The 15,049-nt window shown below is 33.9% G+C and overlaps 1 protein-coding gene across 16 annotated transcripts; it reads left to right on the top strand.

Moving 5' to 3' along the window:
* The first annotated feature begins 495 nt into the window (after positions 1–495).
* LOC148601669 (uncharacterized) lies at positions 496–9,119 on the top strand. 16 transcript variants are annotated; one of them, XM_088555016.1, is made up of 4 exons: positions 497–3,282; positions 3,981–4,130; positions 6,449–6,534; positions 7,680–9,119. In XM_088555016.1, exon 4 carries the CDS (start codon positions 7,693–7,695, stop codon positions 9,094–9,096), a length of 1,404 nt encoding a protein of 467 aa, XP_088411142.1. In that variant the 5' UTR covers positions 497–3,282; positions 3,981–4,130; positions 6,449–6,534; positions 7,680–7,692; the 3' UTR covers positions 9,097–9,119. The 16 variants fall into 16 exon arrangements, with proteins under 16 accessions (XP_088411153.1, XP_088411142.1, XP_088411143.1 ...); XM_088555017.1 differs by lacking the exon at positions 497–3,282 and adding an exon at positions 3,297–3,533; XM_088555014.1 differs by lacking the exon at positions 497–3,282 and adding an exon at positions 3,538–3,613.
* The last annotated feature ends 5,930 nt before the right edge of the window (positions 9,120–15,049 follow it).

Here is a 15,049-nt window from a genome sequence, read left to right as displayed (position 1 = left end):
TCTCGGTGAACGTACTAGTTACATGTAACACGACAGCACGACGATTCCAAATTATCTAAAAAAATAATGAGTTTAATCGAAAATATGAACATTTATGATATTCGTGTTCCTCGAAAATATGACGTATTTTAATCGAATTTACTTTTAATCAGGTATAGACTAAAACTGAAAAGTTATGTGATAGGACAGTACTTAGACATTATTGATTAAATTGTTATTTTTGAGAAAGGAAGGAATGTATAATGACTTTAAGAATTAATATTGTCTGTGTTAACTATCATTATTGATTCTTAAAGTCATTATACATTCCTCCCTTTCTCAAAAATAACAATTTAATCAATAATGTCTAAGTACTGTCCTATCACAGTTATAAGCCACGGAAAAGATACAAGTCGTGCACTTCGAGCAAAGTCATTTATATTGAAGTGTGCTATGATCAGAAGAAAAAAATCATTATCAAACACGTCCACTTCCGGTAGAGGACAAAATGAATCTTACCTCTTCAGACTTTAGTAAAAACTACGTAATTTAAACGCACTCTCATGATAGCGCTGTAATTAAAAATTGTAATCGAGAACAGAACCAACTTGAAGATTCTTGCGGAAATCAAAGGATTTACTTTATTGTGGCTGTAAGGTGTAATGTTCGGTCAGAGTCAACGTCGAATCAAAAAGCAAAAAGTAACAGATATGGTGAAATATACAAGAAGTCAAATAACGACACGAAAACTCGTTAATGACCAACATCTCCTGACCGTGGACGTGCGCATGTCTGGCAGTACGACCAAGGAAGCAGAGAAATTTACACATTGTTTTCGAAACATAGGAGGAGCCTATCAAATGATAAATCCTGCAGTCGACACTATTTAGTTATTTATTTACAAGAGGCTCCAAGGAAGAACATTTGTAATTAATGCATGTCTCGTCGTGCCTGATAAGGAAGGGAAAAAAACTAAACAGAAATAGACACAAATACGCTATCGGCCTACAGTAATTCGACCAAAACGGAACCCTTTTTGATAGTGCAATTTTGAATATAGTGAATAACCACAGAAAAGGATTATCTTCAACTCAAGACATGCCGTGAATATAAGTGTGTACAAGTGATATTTTTACTAGCGATATTAAAAACGATGATTTTCAATTCAGGTGAAATTCGTGTGAAAATCATGTGAAATAATTTTGCCTGTATAGTCAATGAGTCCAAGCCCAGAAGTTTGTGTCACGCATGCTCGAATTAACAAGAAAGGGTCTAACGTAAAACGTAAATCATAAATGCATGCTGTTGAAACAAGCTGTTCAATTTTCAACAAGCTAGGCCATAAAAGTAATCTGACTGACGATGTAATTCCTCAATTCGTACAACTTGAAGTATGATTTTTATATTACAGTACATTTTGGAATTCAGTAGCATCATCTCGGATCATCCTGAAATGATGACTTGTGCTCTAGAGGGAATTTACATGCACAATTCAGTTTATTATTCACTTTCTTGGCCTGTTTGCATAATTGTTTAATATGGAGTGGTGGTGCTGGCGTCTCTGATTTTTTGGGCAATTTGATATAAGACACAGATTATCATCAGTTGACGTACGTACAAAATGAATCCCTAAGATGGTTTAGGAAGAAAAATGTTCTCAGACCAACATGGATAGATCTGAAAGTTCTTTTGACCGACAGGTATCGTGAAGGATGGAATCCGAAACGAAGTAACAACAAACAATATATTGTGCTTTTATCTAAGTGACGGTAACGTAAGACCCGTTAGGATAGTCAGTGTCTTTCAAAAGACCTAAATTTTGAGTACTTTATTTTTGGATAGTAGAGTACATAGTATATTATACATTATCTATAAAGTAATCAGAATGGTACATTGTTCATATACTGAATTGTTTCATATCAGGGAAAAACTTACTGGTTAGTCGGGGTTATATAACATTCATTGATATAGATTATTTTATTAAAATGCTAAGATGCTAAGAGAGCATTTTCCACATGATAATGCCTGCCTCAGATTCTTCAATGAAATGAACACAATATGCATTATTATAAACTGACTTCAATTCGGAAATTGCTTTGCCCTCGCTTGCTGATCGAACAATTATCATCATTTCAGGCAATATCAAATTCACTTTGAAATTTGAAAAAAAAAAAAAATAAGTATACATGTACTAAAATAACCAAAGGACCATATATGCCCACTATATATCAATTCCATTATATATCGATAGATCCAAAATGTACATGTAGCAAAAATGAAAATCGCTCATTTGAAAGTACTGTTACAGTACTACATGTAATTTGTCTACATGTAACAATACATTTCGTAACAGTCTTGATAAAAATCAGATGGAAGGACTAAATTCACTTTTATTTCTATTCTTATTCAGAATCAGTTACAGACCACACGGTCATTTTTATATTCGTTTTTTGCACATTTAAGATCAAAATTATATACGTTGCACATGATATTGATAGTTTGAAAGAGTTATCTTTCTTGAATTATTTGATTTTAGTGGGAGGCAAGTATAAGTATAGCAGCACCAAAGTTCTGTAGGAACATCAAACTCATTAAATAAAATAAATAGTGAACTTTATGTTTGGACTAAATTTTGTGGCAGGAAAATGTCAACACTATGGCAACATATAGCAAAGTACTAAAACCTCTGGCAAAGTCATAAAAAAGTACGCATAACTTGTTATAAAGTCGAACTATTTATGATCTATATAAAAGTGGACTTAAATGTGCGAAAACTGTAGTCAGAATTCACTGGTCAGATAAAAAGTATATTTACTAACACACGTATCTCGATAAAAGAATGCATAATATACAAAATGTACGACTTTATTGTACCTGTTTGTGTGTGCGTATTGTTTAACATGATCCAATCGCATTGATGGCAACCTAGTAGAATGGCCAGTATCTAGTGTCTGTTAAGTTTTCTTGTATTATTGTTAACCATACCTATTGGTGAAATAACGTACAATTTATTTTACGAAAAACACTTACAAGTGTACGTATTCAATGTATATTTTTTGGTTGGATCAACCAAAGAGTCTATATTAAACTCCGTGGATTAACATAATATAATATATTTATTAAAGTGGAGTAATGTTACATTGTATTGTGAGGTCTATGATTTATTATTGAAGGTCTGAATATGCAACACTTACTTATGTTGACCTTTAAACCAAAAGGCACTTTTTTTATTTAGTCGGTATTTTTCCCGGGGATATGGTTGGATCAGGCGTTCTAGGTGCGTTATTTTGTATATGTACAAATGTAAGTATTTTCTTTGTATTTTTTAGTTTTTTGCATTTACATCTTACTATATATGTCGACATAAGAAATATGAAATTTACGCTTTAATATTTGGTGACAGTATGTACAATGTACAAGTAATTGCCACTTTCCGGTGAGTAGTTTCCACAGGCTTACCTAACAGAACATCAAAAAGCGAAAAAAAATACGAAATTGCGTAACATGTTTTTTTTATATGACATATCCTGGAGTGGTCAATGGTTTCCTCAAGGGTAAGTCGTCGACGTGTAAAAATGTTGTTTCACTATCAAACTAATGTTAACAAGTGTGAAGATACTATCAGGAAATTTAAGTAAGGATTTTATTGTAATGTCTCCAAAATACTTCTCCATAAGAATTTCACACAATAGTGTTAGAGGTAAATAAATACGATGGTTTTTAACAGTGTCCTATTACATTAAATGGACCTGGTTTAAGCTCCCAGACATAGCAATTTTAAGCCTCTTTCGACGGTATTTACGGTATGTATTTGTGAATTTAAATTTTTGTATAAACAATTTAATTCTGTAAGACACGTTCCTCTTTTAACTACACACACAATACATTTTGGAATTTATTTGATGTTTGAGTGAATCCATGATCTTGAGATACATTGAATAGTAACTTTAATGTGAATTTTTTTGTAAATAACTTGGTTGACTTCAAACAATTTATTATAGCTGAGATACAAACGTACACATGGCAATTTATATGTTTTACGAGCATACTAAATGGAAATCTCAGTGCATATACGCAATTCATCAGTGTGTTTAAGTGTTCAATTGGATTCTGATGATTTCAATTTAAGATTGCGACAATCGTTCTGCTATGTAAGTACTTATCATGTTTAGTCTTCTGTTTTATTTTTCAAGTTTTTTTTTCATAACGTACGTTTTAAAATGGCATATAAATGTGAATTTGTTTTGTTAATGCCCAAGTATTTACCTGTAAAATACTCGTGAACTTTAATAACAAGTATAGTTATTTACAAGTTCATGAACTGAATTTTCACATCGAACTTTGCATTGAAATACATGTATATTTAGTAAGACAATGGTGCCTCTTTATTTACATTTTTCATTGTTTTCCCATGAATGAAAATTATCTTAACCAAAGAAGTGCAATTGTGACTCTTAACACTAATAAGTACAAGCATTGACATATGCATGTACGTGCATTGTGCTATGTTTATGAGAAATTTGGCGGGTGTCTCTAGAAAAGCAGAGGACGCTTACCCTACCGGTGCACCTGGTCCATGCTCCCAGTTTTTAATAGAGTCCGAGTTGCTCATTTGCTTTCGTTACTTTGTATGATTTTAGTTACTTTATGTTCTTTGTTGTGTATGTCTGTTTTCCATGTCTGGTCTTTGTCCCTGGATTACATTCTTTTGATTACCGCTATAACCTTGGTTCCCTTGATTAATCTTTGTATACAAAGCTACTTTCTTCCTGTATTTGACAAAATCCATATCTAGCTACGACAAACATATGGTTTATTTAATATATACAGGCATGCATATAACCTGGACAAGCCTGTTGTAAATTATGTACAGGTATTTGAAACTTTTTTAAAAATTCAAACTCTAAGCAATTCTCACAGTGTATCTGTGATTTCTATAAATTTTCAAACAAAAGAGTAGAAAATTGTACCTTTTGACAGTACTACTTGAATCTGGTCTGAATTGATCATTCGCAATGGATTATTGTAAAACTCATTCTTACCAAATAGGCACATGTAATGCTGAATTGCACAATACATAGCATAGGGTTATGGCCCAGGCCTTTTCCCTTTCGGACACCTCCGTCACACTGTCAACGTGAACTTAATATAAGTCAAGTACATATACTGCAGCTTGGTCGTGAATGAAGCACGTTAAAGATCGTGAATCACTAATTTCATTTTTGTTAACGTACAGCAAAACTGCAACTTTTACAAACAATGCAAGGGTGTTCACGCTCATTTCTTTTCCCTGACAATGTAACGGAGTGCCGAAGCAAATAAAAGTGGGGGGAGAAACAAAACTATAGCAAAGATGTAAAAGTACATGTATAAGGTCAATTGCAAAATGGTATATTTTTTTACCTAGTATCACCAATGCATAGCCAGAATGTTAAGATTGTACATGGACTGGGATTTACTTTAATAAATAGTTTCCTGTCGACACAAATAAAAGTTGATAAAAGGTTACACACATGTATAATATACTTTACTTCAAATAAACAAAAATAATCACTTAAAATTACAATAATTTATAAATGTCAATTACTAAATATCTATGTTCAGATCTGTAGCATCATGGCAATTATATTTTTTAACAATCAAGAACAAGTGGGAGAACGTCTTATTTTATTCATTTTGTTAAAAAAAAAAAAAAAAAAAAAAAAAACGTATCTCAACTTAACTTCTGGAGTTCTAGTCGGCTTTCAGAACCCCACTTAATCAGGGGTAGGATCTGGACCCTCTGAAAAGTAGAAATGCCAGCCGGTGTTCCCCAGAAAGAAGGGGTGCTAGGACATTATTTATCATTTTAGTTAATTTTCACATGAAAATGGCAAGTTTTGCAATAAAAAGTGGTACCAACATACTGTACCCCCTCTAGACCGGGCACTCTTAATTGTGTCGAAAATTGAAACTTAAGCTCCACGCAGCTACAGACGTTCATTTCTTCCCTTACCAACTGTTGCAGACTGGACCTTTCGAGATTTCAAACTAAATCAAACGTCGTTAACTTCGCATTCACTTTTACAGACTTATAACCAGATTCTTGCATTTTTGAGAGCTGTCTACAGCGTATATACATGTAATACGTATTATGTAATAGACTGAGTTTCGAACGTCAGACGCAGTTCGGAGCTTGCAGTCAATGAAACTGGCTAGCGTATTAAGGCGAAATACTTGTACATGTATGTGTTCTTCACTTAGCGTCTGCTTCATTTAAATAGAAGGGATAACAAGGTTGTTACACTAAGATACATGTATTTTAAGCAAGTCATGTGGATAAATTCACACCATGGTACATATACAATTGTATGAGCGATCATTCAAAACATTTCCTCGGATAAGTGTTTAATGATGAATATATTATGCATAACATTGCCACTAGACACTGTTAAATTCTTTCATTTTAATATTCTGTTTTTGTCAACAGTCCAAAAGATGAACACCCTAAAACCTACATGTGAAACCGACATACGACGAAATTAAATCTTCTTGATGAATATTATCCCATTAAGTGTAAGTTTTTGTAAGAACCAGGCAAAATGAAAAAAAAATATATCAGAATCATGTATGTCAAAACACACCGATCTGAAAACAATATGATTTCACTCTATTTGTCAACACCATTATTTGATCACGGAATGTTAGAAAAATGACGTTTTTTTTAAGAGTTATCTGCCCTTAAAATGTTCAATTTCAGTGCATAATTCAATTTACCAAAGTGATATGGAAAGTATTGTCATTTTGGAAATGTTATTTTGGTCGATTAATGTTCCACTGGGAAAAAAATTCGGTAATTCAAGTTGCCATTATTGACGAATTTAGGTCTCATTTCAAACTGGTTCCCTGTTATCAATCGGGATTCATTTTAGGTTTGTTCAGTTGTGTGATTTTCCGGTTTCACTGTTGCAGCAAATGTTTTTTTTTTAAATAAAAGTATACAAAATGTATTCAAGTATTCTACCACGGTGCACATACATGTACATGTAACATACATTTAAAAAAGATCTAATGGCTATTTATCAGTTTGTTTTTCTTTTAAATCAAAACTTCCCTGTTTACTTTACTTTTTATTATTCTAAAAAAATATTTACACAAAGCTCAAGTTAGACTTTTAATGGGTTTAGAACTTTTAACCACATCAAGTTATAAATTTTTTTGCCTTTCACAGGTATAAAACTTTGTTACGTTTAGGCCACTCCAAATTATCTACTTGTTCATCGGGCTTAGCAATACGTGGATAATTGAACTTTCAAAAAGAGGCTTGACATCCGATTTGCAAGCGACAAACATGTAGATGTCTAACTTCTAAGGTATAAATTGCCACTAGTGTAGCTGCATATTTTGAGGTGACAATAATAACATTGTTTAAAAGCTCTTTCACAAATAAAACGCCTCATGGTGGAGCACATCCAAAATGTTTACTTTAGGCGTTGGTATTTTCATCGCACCACTGTCCAACCGTTCTTCCGTCTGTCAACAATATTCCCTAACACGTTTAGGTAATGTTTGTAAACTGTTAGTCTTATATGAAAAAGCTCGTTCGATTTTACCTTATTATTGTTTTTCATTTAATGATTTGTTTTAGGATTCATAATAGTGAAAAGGGGGCCTGGCATTTCATGTTTAAACTGTAAACACTGTTTTCAACCTAATTTCAGATCATTGTGAGATATGGCGGACCCATGTGAGATGACACCGATACTATCTAAAAATAGAAGGTATTCAAGAAAACTAGGACCTTTAGAAACTATGTATCATACGTACAATTGTCGTGAAATGGATGTGTGTCCTTTACTTTTTAAATTATCCACAAAATCACCAGTCCTAGGACACCATATCAGAAAGGCACTATCTTACTTGGTGGACGAATTCGCCTCATTGCGGTTGTCATTAGTGCAGACTGGACGATTTGAGTACAAATTTGTTGAGCGTGAACGCATTCCGATATCAATCCGCGAGGTCAGCGCTGAGTCTTTTCAGTCCGTATTGAACAAAGGATGTCATCATAGATTTAACTTTCAAGATGAACCTCTATGGACTTTTACTTGGGTTCGTAGTAAACGGAGTGATCAGCATTCGCTGGAGTTTCCACATACTTTTCAGTTCTTTTTTATATTTCATCATGCAGTTTGTGATTTTCATCAAGGACGTTCCATTGTTCAGAGTTTTATTAGGAACATAACATTAGCTCAAGGACATCCACTTCCAATTAAGCTCAACTATCATCCGTTTGGTCCATCTATAGAACAAGTTCTTCCATTAAGCTTAGTCGCTAGAAACATCAACGCCGTCCAAAATAGGCAATACGACAGTAGTGCATTAGATGCCTACAAATCTACCTTTACTTCAGAAATCGTATCTTTAGAAAGGAAGAAACTATCAACGGAATTTATAAAGGTAAGCTTAGATGAACAGGAAACTCGATCACTGATGTCACAATGTAGACAGAACCATGTCAAAATTACCTCAGCAATTACTGCAGCACTGTCTATGGCATTTTTTCGTCTAGTGAGAGGAAAAATTCCGATGTATTCCAAAACGTTTGTAGTTCCGGTAGAAATAATGGTTGATCTGACGCGATATATCATAGATGACAAAATTAAAAAAAGTTTAAAAAGTGTCAGTGCTATCCACACTCCATTTTTAGTAAACTTTGACATTTCAGACTTTCAAACGCTGCAAGACTTTTGGATAATAGCAAAACGAATTCAGGCTAATTTAGATCACGCCCTTTCTGTCGGTGCACCGATGAAAGTACTACTTGAAGACGTTTATAGCGAAATATGCAATCCACCGGCATCCGGAAAGTCACCCTTTGTATTAGGACTTTCAAATGTTGGGAATCTCGATGACATAGTTCCCGAGGCATGCAGGAGTGAGGTTCGTGTTGCAGATTTTATTCCATGGACAAATGTTACAATAGATGATATGCCAATTTTTATAACCGGCGTTCATACTCTTAACAAATCATTGGTGTCTTCTATAGGATATTGCAACGGTTACACATCTAACCATACTGCAGACATCTTTGCTCAACATGTATCCCATATACTTAAAAGTTCTAGCAAACTATGAAATAAAATAGATGTTATATTTCACTTTTTTATGTTTATAATCTGGAGATTTTAGATTACCATGGAAATCACGGGAAATGAATATTCGAGGATTTGTGAAAATGAGAATTCGGCTTTGCAGGTGCTGGTAAATTACCAAAGTTAAAAATACTAAGTGTAATATGTACATCAAAACCCCAAAAAATTGGCGTACATATGTACATAGCATGCAATATTGAATATCAAAGACGCACACTTTGTACAGTACTTGTGTTGGTCAAAAAGGTTCAGTAATATAACAGTACTGATCCTTTAACGATTTATTGAAATGTTTAAGGGACGATAATTTTATTTTGATGGTGGTGGACATTATTTATTTTTTATCTAAATTTATTTTCAAACACACCGGAGCAAGATCATGAACATATATGCATTATACATTTCATTTTACTGTATAACGTATCTGGACTGAGTACAGATTTTTTAAAATTTATTTTCTAGAAGGTTTAGGCCATATGTATATACAATAACTGCCAGCCCTCACCGCTACCCCGAATGAAATGCTGGCTCCTTAGTGCGATCGTTAACAAATCAACATACTAAGTGACGACTGGGCACTACACGGTTCCGTCGTTAACCAATCCATCCATTCCAAGATAAATTCCGAAATACTAACTCTATATGCACCTGTAAAAGTCTTCGAAAAAAAAAAGCAATATGTTTCAAATCTTAATCACAGAACCCCATTGTCAAAAAAAAAAAAAAAAAAAAAAAAAAAAAAAAAAAAAAAAAAAACAGATCATCTCCCACAGTAGTTATTTTATTTGCTGTCCGACCAACCGCTTTTTAATTCTAACAGTATTGTAAAAAAATAGAAGTAATAAAATCACACATTGAAACTCCCGTTGTATTAATGCTTGACCACGGGCTGGCCATTTACATGTATGTCGCATTTTTCCCCCGAGCCATAGCGAGGGATCTTACTTGCTAAAGCGAAATAAACTGACATACAAATGTAGTTAAGAATAGACCCTTTTGTGGTAAGTTGATGAGCATGCTCAATATACACTTCCGCGAGCTTGGATAGAACAGAAAAAGTATTTGAGTCTGTATGTAAATAAATTGCTAGAAACTATTTTTTACAACGAATCACATTATATTCATTTTGATATATGTACATGTAATTAATATAATTTGAGAATTTCTGATTGGACACAAAAAAGTGTGCCCATCACCTCATATACCAAATTTTGTAATGTGACTGTGATGACCTTTTTTGCGGATTTAGTCCTTAAATTTTGATGCCAACTAAATTAATATAAGGAATGATTGTTATATTGTCTTTCGGTCTATTTGAAATAACGTCAATGACCGTGGTGCACACTTGAAAATAACTTACTCCGCGAGTTATTTAGTGTGCACCACGTGATCGAGGTTATTTCCGCATAGAACGAAACAATATAACAGTCATTCCTTATAGAGTTCTCGCTATTTAAACAGTGTTGGGTTTAAGAAGCTGTCGTTATAAGAATTATGCAAAATCTGAAAAATGTGTTCAACCCCCCCAAAAGGCTTCATATTTGAATTTTTAAAATTAAGTTGTTTTATGGGCCTATATTATGAAATGTGTAGTAATTCTTTCCAATCTCTGCTCTTAGGAGATAATCCAACAGATTCTATTATATTTGGATGTTATAGACAGAGTTATCTCTCTTTATTTTGAAGTCTACAGAGCATTCTATATAATTTTTTTATTTCCTAGGAACACAGGTCATATGAAAAATCGAATATTAATTTCTGTTTACTGTGGCAATATAAACAAATTATCAAAAATAAACATATGTAGGCTTTTCACCCATGAATCACATTTTGCATGATTCTTAGCTGGAGTACTACTTAAATAGTCAAAAGTATTGCTAGCACTTACACGTACTTTCGCATTTTGATTGTATAGCTACCTCAAATACCAAACTGAAACCAAACTAACACACTGCTTAAAATATATTCAGTACATCTAGAAAGCAACCAAAAAGTATTTAAGTTTATCTAAAGTATCTGTGACGAAGATATTTTTACTGCTTATATAGGGAAAGAGTGGAGTACAATTTTCGCCCCATTTTTCCGTAGTGCATTTCAATTAAATTTGACCTATCAATATCTTAAAAAGGCAAATTTTACTAACAATTTGATGGTTATTTCTGGTGGTTATCAGGTGTAATTAATTGGTTAATGCAATTAAATCTCTGCGTTTATTTTCTGCATGTGCCACACCTTATACACATTTTGCCCGATTCTTAGACACATAAGTACTTAATTAACCTAATAATATTAATTATTTATAATACATGTAACATAAAATGAATTGTGTACATGTATGTGTCTATACTTCTCTTTTTTCAACACCCCGTCACAATTCTGAATGAAGTCATCACGTTTGTCATAGTTTGGTCAATAGTTTTCCCTTACCATCGATTTTTAAGTGTAGGTCAAGATATGAGGCTGACTTCAAAGGGTCTGTAGTATCCTTTATCACGGGTTCTTTGGGGGGTAGATGCGATGTATCAAATCCCCGAAACTAGGATTGCTTAAAGATAAAACGTCATCTTCATGTCGACGGGGTGTCAAAGCGAGAAATTGTCATGAACAAAACGATGATACATGTATAATGTGTTATATATTGTAGCTAGATCGTGAACGGAGCAAGTCAATTATCGTCCACACAAATGTTATTACAATTTCTATCATTTCAGCGAAACCGCGGAATCCCCCCCCCCCCAAAAAAAAAAATAAAATAAAATAAAATAAATGAGTAAAAATAAAATAAAATAATAAGAAGTAAATGACTGTCAAAATATTACAATTTGCAAACCACATAGAGTAATGCGTCATTATATTTTTTTATAAATCACTTTTTAGAAAATGCAAAGGCAACATTCTGCCCGATGTCCGATTTGTTAAATGAGTTTGCAACTGATAATCGTTTTGACAGACATCTTTCCTTTATGAAATCAAACAGTCGAAAAAGACAACGCGTGTTCACGATTCTTAACTTGCTCCATTCACGATCAAGCTGCAACACTTGACATACATTTTCGATCTGTTGTTCACGACGATCATTTCACTCGCTTGACAGTGTAAGGGGTGTGTTGAAGTGACTGTTAAATTATATTTGTGCTTGTTTATGTTGTCTTAATCTCCACCTGTTAAAGAGTTACCAAGGGAACCAAGGTTCTAGCGGGAATCAAAAGAATATAATCAAGGGACAAAGACCAGACACGGAAAAGAGACATACACAACAAAGAACATAAAGTAACTAAAATAATACATACAAAGCAACAAAAGCAAATGAGCAACTCAGACTCCACTAAAAACTGGGAGCAAGGACCAGGTGCACCGGAAGGGTAAGCGTCCTCTTCTTTTTTTAGAAACTAATGCTAGTTGCTCATAAAAAGTCAAGTCCGGGGTAGAAAAAAGAGGAAACGAAAATATGACACGTTGAACAATTCAGTTTTCACGGCGCAGATAGATACACCACAACGATCCACAAGTTCATGATGGCGACCATAAAACGTATGTAGTGATGACTTCAATCTTGTAGCAACATACCACTGTTCCAGAAGCCTACATGTTAGCAGTCTAGCTCTGGCATAACGTATGAGTTTTGATATGAACACTCCTTACGCAGTTGGTGACTGGATATTGCCACCGATGACAGGAAAGTTGACAATTCTGAATGAAAAGTCATCTCGTTTGTCATTTAGTTTGGTCAATAGTTTTCCCTTACCATCGACTTCTAAGTCTGGGTCATGATTTGAGGCTGACTTCACAGAGTCTGTAGTATCCTTTATCTCAGGTTCTTTGGAGGAAGATGCGATGAATGAAATCCCCGAAACTAGGTTTGTTTAAAGATAACACGTCGTCTATATAGCGGAAACTGATATTAAAGGATCTAGGTAAACGATATTCTTTCTATAGGATCAGATCAGCTATATAGTCAGCCTCGTAAGCCTCATAAGAGTGAAGGAATAGATCAGCAAATAGAGGAGCACAATTTGTTACCACTGGAATGCCGACCGTTTGTTGAAAAACATGTCCACCACGCTGGACAAATATGTTGTCGATAAAAAATTCCAGCATTTTGTGAACATTTTCTGTATATTTGGAAGATGATTTGGAATTATTTCTTACAAAGTATGAGGAATCTCTACCAAGAACTATATATTTGTATCTAGGTGTACCATGTTTTTTGGAAAAAGAAAAAAAACAACGATGTACAATGTCTTTAAGTCGGGATCTTAACTGAGTATGGGGAATAGAAGTATACAGTGTTGAAAAACCATAGGTTTTAATGCTATTATATTCTGATAATAGTCTTGAACTGATGGTCTCCAGAAGATCTTTCAAATTTTTCGGGATCCACATTGAATTAATACCACTACGAGAGTAACAAGTGTTGTGGTAGGACTGCAGACCCTCTTTGACAGCTGTGAGTATAGAAATTAAAAATTTTGAAAGAGGTTTGGTGGTGCATTTTGCAGATCCAGCTATGTAACATTGTTTGGATTGCTATGGAGTTTGGGAATCCAGTACATAGACGGTAAAGCACAATCATTGTCTTTAGTAGAGAGACCAAAAGAGAATATCGCAGATTTATGGTTTTCCACAATTTGTTCTTTAGAGAGTGTGGTAACAGTATAGGTCTTACACTCCTTGAGACGTTAATGTTTCCCATTTTAGCGTTCGTGCATCGTTTACCGTGCGTTTACACATCGTTTTGCGCTCGTTTAAACACAACATGAACGCACGATAGGAGAAATGTATGAATGCATAAGACTTACATGTATAGAAGGATTATTGGGAGCGGAATACGAGTTGTTACGATTGGTTCCAAGCTTTAACGGATAAATGAATACGAAAGCTTGGGAATGACTTCGAATCGATAGTCATAAGGATTCGAAAGAAAATTCGTATGTGTTTAAAAGGGGTATTAGGAAATTTGTAACGAAATAATTGACTATTTTTAATCCCATAGTATTTTAATTAATGGCTTGTTGTAGGTCTAATCATTTGTAAATAGCTTGTGAAACCGAGAGTGAACGACTATTTTATCCGTGTAAATGCATAGAAAAGAAAAAAGGGTATTGATAAGAGCTGGTTATAGAACATGTAAAACGATACTTTCCCCCATAGATTCATGCAACAAAAATGATACTTTATACCCTTTAAAACAATGACGGAGCCATAAACTGACTTTTTTCAGTTATATCTTCATTTTCCTAACTAATGACTGTTTACTTTTTTCCTATTTGATTGAAGCAGATGTTTGGGATTGTCGCCTTTTTCTGTTATTGGCATAAACATTTTAAAAGGTTGTAGAAATTATATAAAATGGTTTTCAAAAAAAAAAAAAAAAAATTTTACGAGCAAAATAAAGTTTAAGTCCAGAAATTCATCAACATATATATACAGTTCTAAGGAATGTGGTTAATTTGATTTGTATAATTAGGGGCAGGTCCAGACGAGGACATAATGGATGTACATGTACGCCCCTCCCCCTTTTCAAGGAAATTAAAAAAAAATCTCTCGTTATCTGCTAAATATTGTATTGAATTTGGCCATTTATCATATTCGTTTGTTAAACATGTCGTAATCTGGTTTCTTTTTACTGGAACTCGTAATTACGCCTTCCCTTGATGAAAACCTGGATCCACCCCTGATACTGGCGTAAATAACATAGCACTGTATTTTTCTGATAATTATTGATAATTAGGATTACTTGTAAAGAAGACCTTAGTATTTGCCTTTGAACCTTAATGGGGCACACGTATTACAGTGGAAGTATATAAGTGATACATGTACATGTACATTTACACATTGAACAAACTGCAAGATTTTCAATAATGTGCATGTAAATAATGAAAATTTCGGTATGCTGTACGTGTTTCAAGGAGTAACACCTTAACAGCAGCATAGGG

This window comes from Perna viridis, chromosome 12 (genome assembly GCF_037379345.1).
Source record: "Perna viridis isolate PV_CMFRI_1.1 ecotype Kerala chromosome 12, ASM3737934v1, whole genome shotgun sequence".
Classification (NCBI taxonomy): Eukaryota; Metazoa; Mollusca; class Bivalvia; order Mytilida; family Mytilidae; genus Perna; species Perna viridis.
This window is presented reverse-complemented; position numbering and strand designations above follow the sequence as displayed.

What these genes read in the sequence shown, in the direction of transcription:
- LOC148601669 (XM_088555027.1), top strand. Translation starts at nt 7,693, where the DNA reads ATGGCGGACCCATGTGAGATGACACCGATACTATCTAAAAATAGAAGG.